The sequence below is a fragment of the Fukomys damarensis genome, unplaced genomic scaffold, assembly GCF_012274545.1.
Source record: "Fukomys damarensis isolate Sample0158 unplaced genomic scaffold, DMR_v1.0_HiC HiC_scaffold_16, whole genome shotgun sequence".
Lineage (NCBI taxonomy): Eukaryota > Metazoa > Chordata > Mammalia > Rodentia > Bathyergidae > Fukomys > Fukomys damarensis.
The window spans coordinates 136,167,969-136,187,316 of NW_022900928.1; the positions used below are offsets into that span (position 1 = coordinate 136,167,969).

General features: G+C 48.4%; 1 protein-coding gene across 1 annotated transcript; it reads left to right on the forward strand.

Moving 5' to 3' along the window:
* Positions 1-8,610: 8,610 nt before the first annotated feature.
* Positions 8,611-13,626, forward strand: Neu4 (neuraminidase 4). Its single transcript, XM_010606672.2, has 4 exons — positions 8,611-8,804; positions 9,942-10,143; positions 10,261-10,516; positions 11,571-13,626. Exons 1-4 carry the CDS (start codon positions 8,611-8,613, stop codon positions 12,482-12,484), a joined length of 1,566 nt encoding a protein of 521 aa, XP_010604974.2. The 3' UTR covers positions 12,485-13,626.
* The last annotated feature ends 5,722 nt before the right edge of the window (positions 13,627-19,348 follow it).

Consider the following 19,348-nt stretch of genomic DNA (forward strand, 5'->3'; position numbering starts at 1 on the left):
TACTACTGTAAGACTCAAAGTCTCACTAACACTTCACAGAGCGTGAACAGCCAAAAAGGCCTCCACGATGTTGGGTCCTATAGCCCAATGAGGCTCCAGGAGCATGATGGAGGAATGAGAAACCCAGGAAGGAACACACCGGTCTAGATGGTAAATAGACCTTTATTAGTCTGGCCAGACAGCTCTCTCAGAACCAAGTAGTTCAGAGAGGCCCCAGCTCAGGGGCTGAGGTCCTTTTTATAAGGGGGTAAAAAGGGGGGGTTAACATTCTAAGCTTGCAGGAAGGGGACAAAGGTCTGCTGACTTGAGCTAGTGGTCAGCAGTCACATACTCGGCAGTCACACATTGATGATTAACAGATACTTATAGGATGGTTCAAAGGCCACCAAGACATTCAGGATGAGCAAACAGTTCGACAATTAACTTGGGGTCTCCATGTATTTCATAGTATAGAACCACTAACTTACACATTAATCAGGATCTGGGCTTTAAACAGTATAAGATTGCCTCACATTCCTAAGCCAGGGTTTGAACAAAGGTCAGGGCTATGGCTACAATGGGAGGGGGTTAGAGCACTGTCTCCTGGGCCCTTTGTTATTTAGCATGGGCTTGTAATTTAGATCTTACACTACGGATCAAACCCAGGCCCCTCACATGCTAGCCAAGTGCTCTACCATTGAGCTGTACCCACAGCCCCCTTGTTGCTTGATCTTTGTTAGTGATTTTATGAACCAATCAGTTTCTCTATTCTCATTCTGGGAATTTCTTTTTAGTCCTTTCATCTTGAGATTGTCAGCAATCTATTAAAGGGTGCTTGTTAGAGTCTTTTCCATGAACCTGGTTGTAAATCCTTTCAGAGAAGAAACAAACTGTGAATGACAGATTTAAAGCTGGGCAAAGTGGTGGGTAACTAATTCTTCAGGGGGCTGAGGCAGGAAGATCAAAAGTTTGAGGCCAGCCTGGGCAATTTAGGGAAACCCCGTCTCAAAAAATAAAATCAAATAAAAACAGAATAACAAAGGCGGGAGATACGGGTCAGTGTTAGAGCACTTACGTAGCATTTTCAACGCCCTGGGTTCAGGTCCCAATACCAGAAAAAAATGGACTTGGAATGGTTAAAATGTCAATGGGAGTTTAGCAATTGACAAAGACATTCAGTCATTTGTATTATATCCAGCATTTCAGGCTAACAGTAATGACTGACAGCTCCACATCAGCCATCAGATGCTTGTGTTCATGTAAATATAAAAGATTCAGCATCAGTTTATTATTTGATGTTTCCCAAATAAGCCAACATACCAAATAAGCCTAATTAGTTTACCATATCTGAAAAATGAGGCCATGTTCTTTGATCTGGTTCTCCAGGGCCAAGCAGAAAACCTCAGAGTAAAGAAAGACTTAATCTAGAATTCTGATTTAAGGAAATCTACCAAAGACATTGAAAGGTTAAAACATTTAATGCAAATTATGACCACAGGCCACTGTGGATAAAAGAGTTAATCATTTAAGTGGAATTAAAAGTGATTAGAAGTATATAAAAGGATTAAAAAACTTAAAGCAAATAGATGTTAAAAAAAAATCCCAAGACTCAAATATGTAACTTTTTAAAGACTCAGTATTTCTAAATAACCCAAAACCTTGTAAAGATAACACAAAACATCAGAAGTTGTCTTCACAAAGTCTTTGTTTCTAGGCCACTTCCAGTATCCACAGGGCAGCTGTCATGTGACAGTAAACCCATGGGAGGCCTGGTTAGAGCCCTGATGCTAACCTTACAAAAGGTATTTGAATTTCGCAGATGGTTGTTGTGCCTAAGGTTGGGTGTTGTCACCTCAGCTACGACTGTCAAAGGGAGTGCATGCAGAAGTATCTAGTACACAGCACAATTCAAAATCACCAAGAAAATCTAAGAGTGAAGGCAGCTGAAGAGTTACATAGGCTGTAGATTAAAATCAAAACCTCTCAGGTTTTATTAAGCACAGCTAAGTATTCAAGAAAAATTGCTGCTTAAAACCTGGAGACTTAGATTTTTGTTTTATTTTTTTTGAGTCTTTTCTTGGGGAGATATTTTCCCTCTCTTTTGTTTTTTGGTACTAGGAATTGAACTCAGGGCCTTGTGTTTGCCAGGCAGGCACTGTGCCACTGAGCTACATCCCTGGCCCTAGACTTTGGTTTTGTATTAGTGTTGTATCAATGCTCATTTTAAAATAAACCCTATAAATAATTTTCTTTCCTTAAAGTCAGTTGGCTTATACATAACTTTGCTTCCTATGATTTGTGCTTCACCCTTCTCTGGGACTCACTCAGACCCTGTATGACCTGCCTAAATGTGTACTTTTGGTCTACATTTCTTTCTTCCCATTCCGGGGATAGTACAGTCACAATGTCTCACTATGTGGTCTGGTCTGACCTTGAACTCATCAGGTAGGCCAGGTTAGCCTCAAACTCATGGTGATCCTCCTCCCTCAGCCTCCTGAGAGCTAGAATAGCTCAGTCAGTATACTTGAGGACACAAATTTTATTCTACTATTCAAAATCCTTTCTTACCCAAATATTTCCATTTCTAACTTTTCTCACAAAATGAATCATGCTTATAACTTCCTATACATCTCTTTTTACTTTGTTGTCGTTTTACATTTCTATTCCCTTCCTTAAATCTGCATTTTGAAACAATCTGTAAAAATTTTCCAGATTTAGACAAAATTACTTTTTCCCACTAAAAGAACATATTTATGGCTTATAGTTTTTATCAAAACACATCTTATTTTCTTGTATTCTTTACATATAGGTTTACATACATTAATTAGAAATTTTAATGCTTAGGAACCTTACTTTCTAGTGAAAATCCAAGAGAAATGAATTGTCTGCCATATAGAAGCAATTTATGAAAACATATTTTGTAATTTATAGAAATTCTTTATCACAGAATGTGGAATAGGATATTGTGGCTAGGGTGGAGTGTCACTTTGATTGGTTTAGGATCTCCTGGGTGAGTGGGTGGAAAACATTCATGGGTGTGTCTGTGAGTCATGGAGTATGGTCTTGGGGTCCATGTCTGGTTCCAGGCCCCTTCCTCTCTGGTGCTGTTTCCCTGCCCTGGCTCCTGGCTACTCTGAATTGAGCAGATTTTCTCCACACCTTTTGGCCATGGTGTTTCTGCCTTGGAGACAACTGATCATGGACTGAATCCCCTAAAATGTGAACCAAATTAAACTTTTCCTTCTAGTAACACAAAAACTAATACAGACATACTTATTAAAAGACCTGTATATATACATTATTTGTATAGGATTCTTTTCTATAGAATTTAAGAAGCTAAGAGCCTTTGAATTATAGCTAGCAATTGGTGTTTCAGTATTTTAACTTACTTAGAAATGTCTCAGAGATTTTATGAGTGTCTATGACAGTATAACTTTAAAATTTCATATTACATGAAACATTTATATTTAACCTATTTTTTTATATAATTGATTTATATTTAATAAGTGTAACCAGATTACTTATGAAAATGGACTTACTAGACAAATACAACCTTAATTCCAAGTTATCTCCCTGATAAAAAAAAGTTCAAAAAGTTGAGTTTCTGTGCCTGATACACAGGACACCATTGTGTGTCATTTGCTCATTAGGTTAAACTCGTACTTTTATGGTCTTAAACATTTAAGAGGTAAATATAACCCTGCTTGGCCAGCAAACCAAGGCAAAACTCTATGCTAATAATTCTAAAGACATCTTCATTTTAATTTTACCAACAAGTCATGTGAACTAAAAAGTCATCTGGGTTAATTATTATCTTAATCACTTTCTCCTCACTGGGACACAATACCTGATACCCACAATTTAAGGTAGCAGAAGTTTCTTTTGGTTTCTGAGGTTTCAGTCCATCTCAGCAGGTTTAAACAGAAAAGCACCATGAGGGGAAGGAACCTGGGTAGAGGAAAATGGCTCACATCACTGTGGCCAAGAAGCAGAGTGAGAAGGGATGAGCTTGGGAGGGAGGTATATCCATCCAGACCACACAGCCAGTGACCCACCTCCTCTCACGAGACTCACCTCCCATCAGTAAGTCAGTTCTATCACCTCCATGATTCAGTTACCTTCCAAAAGACCCATCTATGAGTGCATTACATTTTGCAATATTCTTGATCTAAAGCATAACATTCTGCCCCTGGGCCCAAAAACTTATGTATGTCTCTTTATGCAAAATGCATTTAGTTCATCTCTAAGAATCTCAAAAGTCTTAACAGTTCCAAAATTGCTGAAAAGTGCAAGCCCAAAGTTTCCTGTGAGACTCAAGGCAAACTCATAGTTATGAGCCCCTGCAAACATAAAAAAGAAAGTTAAACACTTCTGATATACAATGGGAGAGTAAATAGTATCATTCCAAAAGGGAGAAATGAGTAGGTAGAGAGAAATAAGGCCAGGGTCGGGGATTTAGTTCAGTGGTGTCACTGCCTTCCTCAAAAGCACAAGGTCCCAAGTTTGACCCCCAATATGAAAGAAAGAAAGAAAGAAAGAAAGAAAGAAAGAAAGAAAGAAAGAAAGAAAGAAAGAAAGAGAAAAAGGAAGGAAGACAAAAAATTCAAAGACTGAAACCTGGCAGAGTAAACATTAAATCCTGTTGTCTGTGTCCAGCACCTCAGGCAAATTGTGGCAAGATGTGAATACCAAAGGTGAAAGGTTGCTTTGAGAAGAAAGTCCCAGATACACTGTTAGAGAAAGGCTTCCTAGGGAATTGGTTCTCTGACATTCAGTTCACAGCATTCAGCCATTCAGGCACTCAGGTAATCCAAGGGGTTCTGGCTGCTGTTCTAGTTGGTGGCAGGCCTTGGCATTATTCACATAATGCTGGTTTTATACGCACCCAGTATGGAAGAGTTGAGAAGAGTTGAGGTTAGAGAAGCTTTCCCCCAGATTTCAGAAGGTTTAGGAGGCCAGGCAATGTGCCCCTGAAAGGGCAGTGTGTGAAGCTGTGAGTGAAGCTGAGAGTGCAGTTGAAAGCCTCAGTTAGTGACACTCCTCCCAAGGAGAAGCCATGACAGAAACTGGCACTGCTTCTGACACAGCGTTAAGGTCACCTACCAAACAATTAAACTTCAAGGTTTTCATTTGATCTGGTAGTGGGGAGTCTTAAGAAGGCTGTGGATCAGATTTTTGGGTAAAGCAGTTCCCATAGCAGCTTTGTTTTTAAAAAAACCACTTTTACTCTTTCCTCTCCTTTTTTCAGTCTCAAACCAGGAAGTACTTGGCAGATGTTTGTGCTTTAGCCGGAACTGAATGGCACAACAACTCTCCAATCAACCCCGAGTTTAACAAAAAAATTACCTTTTTTTTTTTTTTTTTCACATTTGCCAGTGTGGTTTGTTTGACTAATTGATATGGGCAGGAAATATTTTAGAAATGGTTTTATTTATTTATTTTTGGTACTAGGGATTGAATTTGGGACCTTGTTGCTTGCAAGGCAGGCGGTGGCACCACTGAGCTAGATCCCCGGCCCTAGTATTGGTTGTTAAAAAATTATTTGCTGTTTTTCTTCATTTTTGTTTTTGTCTTTCAGGTCCATGTGACAGACAAAGAAATTTTTGAACTAGACAGAGATCTTTTATTATTGTTCTGAGCCCAAGGTTTTGACTTAGGCCTGATGGTGACTGAAAAAGGCAGAACTGTTTTATCAGACTGGGCCACTGTTTGCCAAGCAAACTAGATCTCCATTTCCAGAAGAGCTGCCTCTGTCTGTGTTGCCATGGAGCTGTGTAAATTGCAGTCATTAACTTGAAGTTGTTTTCTTTTTCTTATCTTGGTTGAAATGTCACAGGAGAGATTTTTACCAGGATTTGCCCTAGTAAAATTTTTGTTTCAGTTTGCTTTTCATAATGCAATAAGGGAAAAAGGTCAACAGATACAAAATAGGTGAAACAACAACAACACCAACAACAACAAACAAACAAGACAGTTAAAGAAACTGTAGCCTGTACCTGTTAACCCTGAGTTGTAGTTTAAGCGTGACTCTATCCTACTGATTTAAAACTAAATACCAAAAATCATATCTGAGGAAGGACCATAAATAGGCTGAGAGAGTCCTGGGGCAATCTTTGTGGCATACCTTAGAATTCTGGGTTCCCACTTTGTTTCTGATCCATCTCCTCAGACTAGAGAAAACCTTGTAAACCCTGTCAGGGAATTCTAAGGATTTGGGCAAAATGTTTTGCTTTGATCAATGTCTGTACCTTAAGATTTTGTTTTAGTTGACAGATGTCCTTTGCCCTAGTTCATGCCACCTATGACTGGGGTTTCTAGTTGCACAGAAATTGTCTTGTGGTGATCTTGCCTGCCTGTCATCAGGAGATCTTCACAAACAGGAAAGAGAGGAGCGCATGCCTGGGGCCAGTGGTTTTTCTCTGGCCATCTTGTATTGCCATCTAGAATGGTTATTTTTACTCCCAGATTTTCAGAAACATGTAGGGAGGAGAAACGTTAAAGAGCCAAGTCATTCATAGCTTTTTTTTTTTTTTTTTTTTTTTTTAAGGCTGGGGGAAGTGCATGAGTCTTGCTGTGCTGCTCACTCTGTACTCCAACTTGTGGATTCAAGTGATTCTCCTACCTCCACCTCCCCAATAGCTAGGAGTCTAGGCATGGATACTATGCCTGGCTGAAGGAGTCAAATCACTTATAGCCCACAGCAGAATAAACCAAAAGAAGATACTCCCAAGAACTTACATATTAGGCATGCCTATCAAACAAAAATATTGTTAGGTGCCCAGAATCAAAAGAGAATTCCAGAGAAGAGCCACCAGTTCCTTGCAGAACGTGACTTCTGTGGAAATCTGGGTGCTCACCAGGTCCTTATACCAGGAAGTATTTGCCCTCATTGTCCAAGGAGTGCAGGGCCTTTATAAACCAGACCCCAAGTTCAGCTGAGAGTCTCTTCCAAAGGGAGGGAATTGGACTTGATAGAAGATGCCAGGACATGAGGATGTAGGAATCTGGTTTCTCAGATCCCTTCGCTGCAGTCCCGTGTCTCAGTGGCAACTCCATGTTGAGGGGGGCCTAGGCTGCCTAAGAGTGCCCCACAGACACAGCAGGGTGAGGCTGGCAGGAACCCTCAGAGGTAGTTGGTGCCATGGCTGCCCTGAGTCCCAGGAGGCTCAGGAAGTTGGGATTGGTATCAGTCACCGAGTCCTGTGAGGCTGGGGAATAAGATGTGGAGCTGCAACCCATGGGTCCTGGGACACTGAGGGGCAGAGGCCCAGGGCTATGTTGTGCCCAGGACCCCTGTGCACCTGGAAGGAATGACCTCTGTGGGCCCTTGGTAATTCACAATCTGCCCAGCATGGCCATTGTTGGCAGGTCCCTCCCTTGTCCTGAACCCTGTCAGAGGAAGCCCTGCTCCCTGGGCCTCATGCTGCCATTTGGATGCTTTGTTCTCCTGCACACCAGGCCTGGCTCTGGGCTATACCCACTAGAACTGGATGATCTACTGGGGCAGCATGGAAAGTTTTGTCACAACCTGGAGGGGTCAGCTAACCTGTACTCACACAGTGGGCCCTCATGCAGGGCAGCTGCCTACAACCACCAGGACCCACAGTGGCAGAAGTTCCTCTCCCTGCTCAGCCCTGCACTGTTCCTGCTGTTTCTTTCTGTGCCTTGGGAAGATAGTTAAGCCCATCTCTGCACCCCTACAGAGCACTCAGGTGGCTTTGCACTTCCAGGATGAAAGGTTATGTGAGTCCCAAGGGGCCCTCCAGCCAAGATCCTGCATGATGCCCCCGTGGGAGAATTTCCCAGTCCATGTGGAGGGTGACACTGAGGAGTCTTGGGGCAGAAGAGGGGGTGGATACACTTGGATATAGTGTGGGCCCAAAGTGTCCCCCTGTATGACTTTATGTAATTGGGCTTGCAGGTGATCCTCTGTGAGGGGAAGGGCTGCAATTTTGTGGCTTGTCCTGGCTGGAGCCCAGGACACTGGAGGTGTGGACTGGAGACACTGCTGTAGGGGACAGAGCCCTGAAGGCCCCAGCCCAACTTCTAAGCAGAGGGGCCTCTGCATTATGATCATGTCCTGCAATGAGCCAATGGGGTCAAAGACACAGACCCAGAGGATGTGGGTTGGGCTGGGCTACAGATGACCCCTACCACCTGCCCTGGGGCCCAGGTGCCAAAGGACCAGGTTGTATAGGACTCTTTTCTTCCCTGGCTTCAGTTTTCCCTCTGTGACCCCATGTCCAAGGAGGGAGTGGGCACTCATTTGTATTGCAGCACAGCCATTCTGGACAAGCTGAAGCCCTTCAGTGGACTGACTAGCCACACAGAGCAGGGTTGGCTTCGGGGGCTGCTCTCCCAAACTACTGCACCCTCAAGAACCTTGAGGCTCTGGAGAAACAGGCCTGGCCTGGGCAAGCTGTGGCAGCCTTGTCACTGCAGCTCTCAGTTTCTCCTGTGTGCACTGGGATTAACTACTGGTCTCTGGAGTTTCCATCTCTCCTGCTCCCTCCCTAGGCTGGCCCCTGCTTTTGCAGGCTGTGCTGATACCAGCTCCCCCACCAGATCCCTGGCTTTGGGGAGTGAGCCAGCTGCAGAGAGATGTCTCCTTGTTCTGCTCTGTCTGGGAACATGTGCAGGCCGCACCTGCTCCAGCCTGGGCACAATTGCCCTTTGAGGAGACAGGAAGCCGCTCTAGGAGCGGAGTTGGTGGTGGGGTTGACAGAAGCCAGAGTGCTGCCTGGGTGGTGGAAGCAGAAGACCCAGGTCGGGGCTGGAGGTGGCTTGCACAGCCCTTGGCATCTGCGAGGCCACTTCCTGTTTATGTGAGTGTTCATCCTTGACCCTTCTCCATCCTGGGGCCCCTGTGAGGTTCGCAGGTCTCATTCATACCATGGCATCCTGTTAGTGAATTCTGTGTGGTTGGGTGGGGGTCTATGGCTGGTGGTGGCTGGTGGGGTGGTGGCTGAGGGCTGACAGCTGTGTACTGCACAGAGGGTACCCCTGTCTTGACCCAGAGCACTGACCTCCCCTCTTCCCTGTGCTGGGCTGCACATACTCCCTCACTGCCTCACTGGCCTTAGAGCAGAGGGTACAGTCCTTTGGCAGGTCCAACCTGTGACCAGTGCAGGGGTTCACTGGGGAAGGAGCAAGCTCAAGGCTGGGGCTGCGCCTGGAAGGCAGTTACACTCCTGGCTGGCTCCCTATGGAGGTTTCTTGGGTGTCCCTTAGGTAAGGGCCTTACAGATGGGGATGTATGGGGTGAGCTGGTCACAAGGATCCTGTCCCCTGCAGGACCTGTCCTGTGGGTGAGAAGACAGTGACCTGCAGAGGTTTAGGGAGTAGTGGGGTCAGGGAGCCCTTACCCTGGAATGCTGCCTACCTGCCTACTCCTCAGGTCTCCTGGCCCCCTCCTCTCCAGACAGAGAGGGGTCAAAGGGCTCTCCAGGTTGGTCTCCCCTCCCTCCCCTACTTCCCTTTGCTGGGGGTCAGGGCTGGGATGGGGTCAGAACCTCTCTGGTCCCTTGGAACCCCCTTGCCATCCCTGTGCCCTGCACTGTCCAGGCTTTCAGGCTCACAGGGGAGCCATGGGGACAGCTGGCAGTGAGGGTCTCCTCTTTTGTGGACCCTCTGGGGTGACTTCTGGGGTCCTATGTGTGGTGTTAGTGTGGTGTTTGTGTGGTGCTGCACGTCTGCGTGTCTGTATTGTGGCTTCCCTGGGATTGTTTCCTATGTAGGGACACTGAGTCCCACCTTGACCAACGCTCTGGGCCCGACTGTCCCTTGGCCAGCCTCCTGCTGGGCTCTGTGGACACAGGCTGGACACAGGGCATAGCTGGAGGGAGGAAGGGCAGGGTGCATCGCCCTCTGGCGAGGGTCCAGGACAGGATCCCTGCAGGGGGGCACATGGAGGGTACAAATGCTGTGGTGCCCCGGGATCACCTTGACCCCTGTCCGCACAGCATGGGAGCCCCGCGTGCCCCCGCGAGGACGGTGCTTTTCCGGCGCGAGAGGACCGGCCTGACCTACCGCGTGCCAGCGCTTCTGTCCATACCGCCCCGGGCCATACTGCTGGCCTTCGCGGAGCAACGGCACAGCCCCGACGACGCCCACGCGCACCGCCTGGTGCTGCGGCGCGGTGCACTGGCTGGGGGCGCCATGCGGGTAAGTGGGAACCGAGGTTGCTCCGGAGGAGTGCAGGCGAGTGGAGGAGGGGCGCATCAGGGTGGGGCAAGGTTAGTACCTCGGGATGCCCTCAGCAGCCTATCTCCTCTCACGTAGTGGGGTGCCCTGCGTGTGCTAGCAACAGCCGCCCTGGAGGAGCACCGTTCCATGAACCCCTGTCCTGTGCTGGACGCGGGCTCGGGCACCATCTTTCTCTTCTTCATCGCGGTGCTGGGCCACACGCCCGAGGCCGTGCAGATCGCCACTGGCAGGAATGCGGCTCGCCTCTGCTGTGTGACCAGCCGAGATTCAGGCCTCACCTGGGGCGGCCCGCGGGACCTCACTGAAGAGACTCTGGGAGCCCAGGTGCAGGGTAGGCAGGGCCGGGGCTGAGACGGGGGCATGTCGGGGCATGGGGCTGGGCCTGGACAGTGCAGGGTAGACAGGGGGGCACAGGCCAGAGCGGAGCAGGCTGGACCTGGCTGGGATAGCTGCGGGCAGAGCAGTGTTGGGTAGGAGGGTGAAGGGGTGGGCGGGGCCTGGACTGAGAGGGATCTCCCGGGTTTTTTGGGAGATCCTGGCCATCAGGGATCTCCAGTTTGCTTCTCATCCCCAACCTCCTGCCAAAGGTGACCCATACCCCGTCTCAGAGCTGCCTGGAAGATGGGACTGATTGCACTGTCTACTGATTGCACTGCCTCTACTAGCTGGGTCTCTCAAGTCACTGTCCTCTTTTGGGGCTTGTCTCTGCATAGGAGAGCAGGGAACACTGAGTTTTCATACCCCAAACCTAACGTCCTTCCTGTCTCCTTTACCACTTCCTTTTCCCTCTTTCTTTTTTCTCACTTGGCTCGGAGGGCCTGGGCCAGGGCCTGGGGTCCCCAGCTTTTCCCCACCTGCATTGCTCCCTCCCTAGTCAGGGAGCTTACTGCCCATGGCTGTCCACAGCTGCTCTGACCCCTGCTTGTGGGCTCTGGCTACCCAGCCCCAGAAGTGAGCACCACTCCAGGGTGTGGACAGGACATAGGCAGGACACAGGGCTGAACCAGAGATCCATAGGGAGGCCCAGCACACCTATCTGCCCTCCTCAGGCACTGTTTGTGGCCACCCACCTGATTTGGTGTGACCAGTGCTGCACACAAAGGGCTTGGTCTAGGCTGGGCTGTGAGCTTGGTGGCTTGTGCTTGCCTAGCACATTTGAGGCCCTGGTTTCTATCCCTAGCACCAACACAGAATCACACCTGGCCATATGGGCTCCAGGACCCTGGTGGATAGCCCCATAAGGCTCGTCCAGCCCAGGAGATTCAGGTCACACAGGAGCCCCAGCCAATGGCACTGGCCAGACTTCCTGCCCTCATGCTGATGTGGCCCAGGTTGTCCTCTCCCAGGGTTCCCGCAGCTCCTCACTGCACCCCTCCTCTCCACAGACTGGGCCACCTTTGCTGTGGGCCCGGGCCACGGGGTCCAGCTGCGCTCAGGTCGCCTGCTGGTGCCTGCCTACACTTATCGTGTGGACCGCCGGGAATGCTTTGGCAAGGTCTGCTGGACCAGTTCCCACTCCTTTGCCATCTACAGTGATGACCAGGGCCGTACCTGGCACTGCGGGGGCCTGGTGCCCAACCTGCGTTCAGGCGAGTGCCAGCTGGCTGCAGTGGATGGTGGCTTCCTCTACTGCAATGCCCGGAGTCCCCTGGGCAGCCGTGTGCAGGCACTCAGCACTGATGAGGGCACCTCCTTCTTGCCTGCAGAACTTGTGCCCACCCTGGCAGAGACTGCCCGGGGCTGCCAGGGCAGCATCATAGGTTTCCTAGCCCCTGCCCTCAGCAAGCAGGAGGGGCCAAACCCTCCCTGTCTCTGTCCTAGAGTCCAGGATCCCATCAATAGGCCCTTCTGCCACCCACAGCCCTGGAAGGACAGCCAGGAGCAGCCTGGCCTAGAGCCTGGGCTTGGAGATGGGGAGACCTATACTCCAATGCTCTCCTTGCCCTCTGTGGTCCCAGAACAGAGCTCCACATGGCTGCTGTATTCTCACCCAGTGGGGGAAAGAGCTCGGCTCCGCATGGGCATCTACCTGAGCCGGTCCCCCACGGACACCCACAGTTGGACAGAGCCCTGGGTGATCTTTGAAGGCCCCAGTGGCTATTCTGACCTGGCAACCCTTGGGTCTGGGCCAGGGGCAGCCCTGGCCTTTGCCTGTCTATTTGAGAGTGGGGCCAGGGCTTCCTATGAAGATATCTCCTTCTGCATGTTCTCCTTGAGAGAGGTCCTGGAGAATGTGTTGGGGGGCCCCAAGTTGCTCCATCGTGAGGGCAAGCCCTGGGAGCACTGCCGGCCCTTCTGACAGGCCCTCTGCAGGCACCAAGGACAAAGGGTTTGATTAGATAGAGGTGAGGAGTAGAAGGCCACACGATCCCATGATGGACAGAGCCCTGCACCAGTTTCTCCATGGGTCACAGAGGTGATCTCAGTGGGGGACCTGCTGCTCTAAGATGTTCAGGATGGATTGCTCCTCAGGAAAGTGGGGAGGTTTGGACCTGGGGTGCTGCCCAAGTGGCTACCACAATTCTAGGGCTGAGCAGTGGAACCTCATGAGCCTAGGGTATTCCCTCACCTGTGGCTAGTTTTCTCTTAACGTTTGATCTCTGGCTACTTTTTGGCATATGAATGACGAATAAAGGGATTGTGCCTGTGTCCAAGTAAACATTTCTTTCCACATCAAAGCTCAGGGAAGGTCCAGTGGTCCAGAGTGCTTCTCTAGCTTCTGCCCCAAGCCCCCCTCACCTTAACTACACTTCATTCCCCAATGCTTGGGGCATGTGGCAGAGGTGAGGATGGGATGAGGGAAGGACATGCGGCCTCTGTCCACTGCCTCCTTGGTGCCAGCCCTGTCCATGTGGTATTGGCTGATGGGCAAGGTCTGCACAGCCTTTGAACTTCCACCTGCGGAGCGGTGGGGTCCAGGGCCCTGAAAGAGAGCTCCCTCATCCTGCCTGGCTGTACCTCCCCATCCTGTGGGGACATAAGGAACTGGACATGAAGACAGTGGCACTTCCCCACCCTGGAGATGGTGTTGGCTGTGGGGCTATGTCTTCTCCTTTTAAAGTTGTAGTTTCTGATTATAAAATAATATCTATATTATCATTGCACAAAGCTTAGCAAGTGTGGAAAGCTATAAGGAGAAAAGTTAAAATGGTCCCTAGGGACCCTTCTTCCCTAGAGCTCCCCTTAGGCTTCAGGATGTTCCCTACATTCAGATGTTCACCTGGCTTAGGTGTGCCTTGTGGATCACACATACCCTCAATCATTTCTTCACAAATACCTGCCATGTGACCTTTGTCCAGCTGTGATCACGTGTGATGGCTCCTTTGGGTGTCTCTGGGTTATTCACCTCCCTAGGATGCCTCTCACCAGGGTCTTTGTCCCCTCCAAGGAGAGCCATTTTTCTGGATCTGTATCTTATTCCATCCAGGATGCTCCAACATAGCTCCACAACCAAATGGCTTTTGTTTTTGTTTCTTTTTTTGTTTGTTTGTTTTTTGAGACAGGGTCTCACTATGTAGTTGAGACTGACCTGGCACTCACTATGTAGGCCAGGATGGTCTCAAACTCACAGTGATCCTCCTGCCTCAGCCTCCCAAGTGCTGGGATTACAGGTGTGTGCCACCACACCTGGCTTGTTTTTTGTTTGTTTGAGATTAAGCTTCTGGGCCATATTACATAGATGCGATGTCTAATAGTCAGAGTAGCAGACCTGAAGACATCCCTGTCCTGATCCCAGAACCCGTGAGCTGTCTGCAGGTAAAGGCACTCACAGATGGGGTGAAACTAAGGATCTGGAGACAAGGAGACCATGCCAGGTATGTGGGTGCATCTGATACAGCATGATGAGGTCTTCTGGCTACAGGGCAATAGAAATAAGACCATGCCAAATATTCAGGCACAGGTGGGCAAAGGCAAAACTTTATGGGCGTTGGAGGGGCTCAGCCAGAGGGAGTCACATTGATCAAGAGAGCAGCCAAGCTGCTCACAGAGCAGAGAGCAGAGTGCATTTATAGACTTGCCGGGGTGGGCAGGCATCCAGGAGTTTCCACTGGCCAGGGGCATGGCTCTGAATGATGCTGCTTCTGTGATCCCCTGGTGGTCACAGTCAACTTGTCCTAGGATTTGCTGTTGAATTTTCATCATCTTATGCAGAACACTTGGCTTTGTGGTTTGGTCCAGGTGTAGGATGGGCTGGAGGGAATCAGGGGGGTCTGGCTGGTACAGCTGCTGAAGAAGCAAGGCTGGGCAGAAAAGCCAGAGAGAAAGGAAGGAGGCACAGAGCAGACCCCCTGGCAGAGGCCCCGTTAACCCTGTGCCATGCTCCTGGACACAGTGTGTTCCATGACTGATGTGTCTGTTTGCAGTGCTGTGTGGACTCTGACCCAAGGGTGAGATGGTGAGGGACAAATGTGATGAAGACAAACACCAGGCTTTTTCCACTTTTTTCACCACCATATTATCTGTCAGCCCAGGAGAAAGGTCAGGATTCTCAGCAAAAGCACCCAAGAAGCACCCTAGGCAGCTGTTATCCTTACCCACGAGTCAGAGGTGTTGTCCATGCAGCACTGGTGAGAAGCTCACACTGGGCTATGCAATACCACTTTAGCAATCTTTATGGCGATTAAGAGCAAGTGAAGCTCGAGAGTTTACTTGGGGTTTCCCAGGAACACTTCCCCACTGGGTGGGAGTGTTCTGCTCCTGTGGTTTGATCAAGTCTCACAATGGGTCTGGTGCAAAGAGCGCAAAGGTTGGGAAGACCATGCCATGCCACTAAGGATAGTTCACCACACCAGCAGGGACTCTGTGTCCCAGTCCCTGTCTCACCCCCAAGGGCTCTTGTTGTCTCAGGTAGAAGGGCTGGATTAGAAGGTGAGGGGCTGCAGCAGTGGCTGGGACTGCAGCTAGGAGGTAAAGGGCATTCTCAGGGACTGTGGAGGGAAATGGCCCTGCCTGTGTCTCTGTGTGGCCATGAGGCCCCTGTCAGTCACTGCCCTCTAGGGCTGTGGAATAGGTCTGTGCTGTTTTAGCCACCAAATTTTTGCTGCAGGATGTCACAGTAGCCGCCAAAGAAAGATGACTTGTGGTATAATCAGCACCCTAATCCTTCTCTGGGCCCTGCTTCAGGACCCAGGCCTGAGCCTCCTCTCCAATGTCTCTCAGGTGTGTTTCTATCTGGGTCTCTCTGTGCTGCATCCTGCTTGGTTTTCCTGATTTCTTTCAATTCCCCAACTCTTCATGGCATCTGACCAGCTGGCTCTGTGTTCTTATCCCTGGTTTCCTCCCACCTTCTCCAAGTCCCCGTCTCTCTTTTTGTGCCTTTCTGATTCCATGTCTCTGTCTGTCTCTCTGTGTTTCTGTCTCCGTCTCCTTATCTGGTTTCATGTTCTGCTCCATTTCTGTGTGTGAGGAAAGAAAGAGTAGACACGTATGGAAGTATTCCCAGCACGATGTGGTTTGTAAGTTTCATTCTGCCCAATAGAAACACAGACTCCTGAGGCAAATCTCATTTCCATTTCCGGGTGTGGGATCATGGCTCCACAATAAGTTGACAGTGCAGTCTTTGGGGGAGAAGCCAGCTTTGGGTCTTCTGATTGGTTCCCACTGAGGCTCTTTTAAATGACTTCCCTGTAATGTTATTAAAAAACTCACTGTGCCCAAAAATGCTGTTTGACTAGGAACTGGAGTGTCCTTTCATCCTAGGCCACCCCTCACTTTACAGTGTTCCAGGCCTTTTCCAGTAGATACAGACCATACACTTCCCTACCCAAGACAGGATTGTCATGTCACCAAGACTCTATTTTGAAGGTGCTGATGCTGAGAATATGCCTGTTCCCCCAGACAAGGCTCACCCCAGAGCTGTGCCCTGATGACCAAAGTGTCTCCTATTTTCTCCAGGCTTCCATGGTCCCCATAGTGTCCCTGGCCAGCTCCTGCCTTAAAACTAGTAGCCAGAGTCTGTTTTCCCAAGCTTTGCCCATACCACACCTATCACATGCTAAGCAAGTACTCCACTACTGAGGTACATGCCATCCCTTTTTATGTTATTTTAAAAGAGGATCTTACTAAGTTGCCCAGCCTGGCTTTGAATTGGCAATCCTCCTGCCTCAGCCTCCTGTTTCAGCAGAGTAGCTGGAATTACAGGTATGCACCGCTACACCTGGTCTGGTGGGTATGTAAAATAATGAGCCACTTTGGAAAATTGTGTGGCAGTTCCTCAAAGGGTTATAGAATTACCATAGAATCTATCAATCCCACTCCTGGGCATATTCCCGGAAGAATTGAAAGAAATATTTGTGCATGTGTGTTCCTAGCAGCATTAAATTCATCATAGCTAAAACATGGAAGCCACTGCTATGTCCATTGGTGGGTGAGCAAACAAACAAATGTGACATATTCACACAAAGCAGTATCATTCAGTCCTTAAAAATTAGAAAATTCTGATACACGCTACAATATAGATGGGCCTAGAGGACATGATACTAATGAGATGAGCCAGTGACATGAAGAATACTGTATGTTTCCATTTAAACAAAGTCCCTGGAATTGTCAAGCCCAAAGACACAGGAAGTAGGATGGAGGTGCCAGGGTTCTGGGGCTGGGAAGGGGATAGGAGTTAGTGTTTATGGAGACAGAGGTTCAGTTAGGGAAAATAAAAGAATGCTGTAGACAGATGTTTCACAACAGTGTGATTGTACTTATTGTCACTAAACTGTATTCTGATAAATGGTTAAGATCCTAGATTTTATTTCATGTATTTTACTGCAATTTTAAAAATTGGGAAAATCCTGCATAACATACTCTATCTTGTAGACATACCATTGTTTACTCTTTGTTTTCCCACTGGGGTTGCTCAGGTTGTTGCTGGTTCCCCTATTACAACCCAGGCTGTAGTAATACCCTTGTACCCAGGCCCTTGTGATGGACCTTGATTTCTTTAGGGCAGATTCCAGACCAGGGTGACTGAGCAGAGTCTTCTCTAATTCTGTTTCAGTAGATAACTCTTCTCCATGAGTCAAGTGTGAGAAGGCTGCATTCTTGCACACCTACCCACACTGAACACTACCCTTTCCCAGTTTGCTGTGCATGGTGGCTTGGCAGTGCGGTGCTGGGTGTGGCTTCATGATAAGATGGCCAGACAGGTCTCAGCCTTTCCTCCATACCTGCTTATTTCCTTCCTCCTCAATGGAAATCATAGTCCTGCCAGATTCCACACCAGGAGACTCTCTGTTACCACAGTGGGGTAGGTGTCAGGGAGAGTCTTCGCTGGATCACATCTGTACAGTAAAAAAATGACAAAAGAAAAGAGAGCAACCAGCTGTGCTGAACAGCATCAAGAGCAGAGCTGGTGGATATGGAGGGGCTGGCGCTGTCATCACTGTCAGGAAGAGGACTGGGAGCTGGCTGGGTCCCTTCAGGGGCTCAGCATAAGCAGCGACTTGTGGTCTTCATGAGGAAGCAGAGCAAACATGTGACCTGAAGCCAGAGTTCCCAAAGGAAGCATCACACCCGATGTGCACACTGATCAGCCATTTCAGCCCATGAAGCCCTCCTCCAGTTTTGCAGATGCCTGTGTGGTCCCATGGCCCACAGCCAGCTCTGGATGGGTCTGGTCTGCAGCTGCAGCTCCTCAGTGCCTGAGGCTGCCTGAGATCTCAGCTGAACAAACCACAGGGAAAGAACACCTGAACTCTTCTAGTAAACCTATGAAACTCCAGGCAAGGGCAAAGCCCAGAATAGGTCACAGAGGTAGATGGCACAGGGATAGACAGGGGCAAAGCATGCAGAGAGCTGACGTCCAGCAGGAGCTGTGGGGAGGGCAAGATGGTATAAAGGAATCTTCAGAGGCACTGGAGGAAAATGACCATGCCCAAAAACATCCTTCAAGGCCAAGGCAAAATGATGGCATTTTCACACATTTAGGAGGGCCTGGGTTTGTCATGAGCATATTTTGTCTAGGGAAGTGTGAAAGGCATTTCTGGGGGGAGGGCCAGTGAAGACGGCTACGTGGATATGATGACAGCCATGTCTCAGGTCTCACTGCACTGATTTACGTGCAGGAAATGAGAAAGAGCACAAGGTAGAGTGGAGGGAATGGAACCTCTGAGATCCTGGTACTGTCCAAGAAAAGGTGAAAATATGTTTATGTCACTAAGGAAAGGACATGTGAAGTGCTTTCTAGAGCTACTGCTTAGGGACAGAAAACTGTGTGACCCCCACACTGTGGAGGGGATGTTTGGAAACAGACAGGCAAGGAATGAGGGGAATATGCACAGAATGGGAAGGTGAAAACAGTGAATATTGAGGCAGCTAACATAACCCAAACATATCAGAATTACACCAAACATAAACTGACTCAATAAAAAGGCAAAAATGGCTATACTTGGAAAATGCTAAAAAAAAAAAAAAAAAAAATCCACCCCAAACACAACTGCACTCTGCGATAGCAGACATAGATGGGCATAGAGACACAGAAAGGCTGGAGGGAAGGGAGGCAGAGGACACACAGACAGAGTCTCCACCCGTGGCCAAAGGACAGTTTGGAAGGACAGGAGTGAGATTCACAGACAGCTGCAGCAAGCTAAATTCCCAAGGACCTAATACTATGCTTAAGGTACAGAGCAAAAGTGGTCGGACTTATGGGAGAAGCAGGCAGATTCTCAGTTGTGGTAGAGAGCTTACAGCTCAGGTCCCTCTGTAACTGATAGAGGAATCAGACAACAAGAAAATCACTTATGACAGAAGGTTCTGCCTGCACGGGACACAAGATCACTGATGTGGGTGGGTAGGATTTTGCAAGAAGCTGTCACTACCCCCAACACCTTTTCCATCAAGCAAAGTCTGAGCACTGATGTTACGTGGGTCATGCACATTTCTGTGAGTTTCAAAGGATTGAGAAGTGCAGTGAAACAACTAGAAATAAGAGAATCAAGCATCTCCATGTGTTTAGAATAAAGAAATACAGGGCCAGGAATTTAGCTCAGTGGCACCATGCCTGCCTCAAAAGCTCAAGGTCCTGAGTTAAAGCTCTGGTACCAAAAAAAGAAAGAAAGAAATAAAGAAATACAATTCTAAATAACTTGTGATTCAGAGACGAAGCCATAGTGAAAATTAGAAAATATTTTGAGGTTAATTATGCAAATACTACACAAAAATTGTAGAATGA

What these genes read in the sequence shown, in the direction of transcription:
- Neu4 (XM_010606672.2), top strand. Translation starts at nt 8,611, where the DNA reads ATGTGCAGGCCGCACCTGCTCCAGCCTGGGCACAATTGCCCTTTGAGG. An exon ending in CGAGGCCACTTCCTGTTTAT is followed by an intron (nt 8,805 to 9,941) that starts GTGAGTGTTCAT and finishes CTGTCCGCACAG; the next exon opens with CATGGGAGCCCCGCGTGCCC. An exon ending in TCTGGGAGCCCAGGTGCAGG is followed by an intron (nt 10,517 to 11,570) that starts GTAGGCAGGGCC and finishes TCCTCTCCACAG; the next exon opens with ACTGGGCCACCTTTGCTGTG.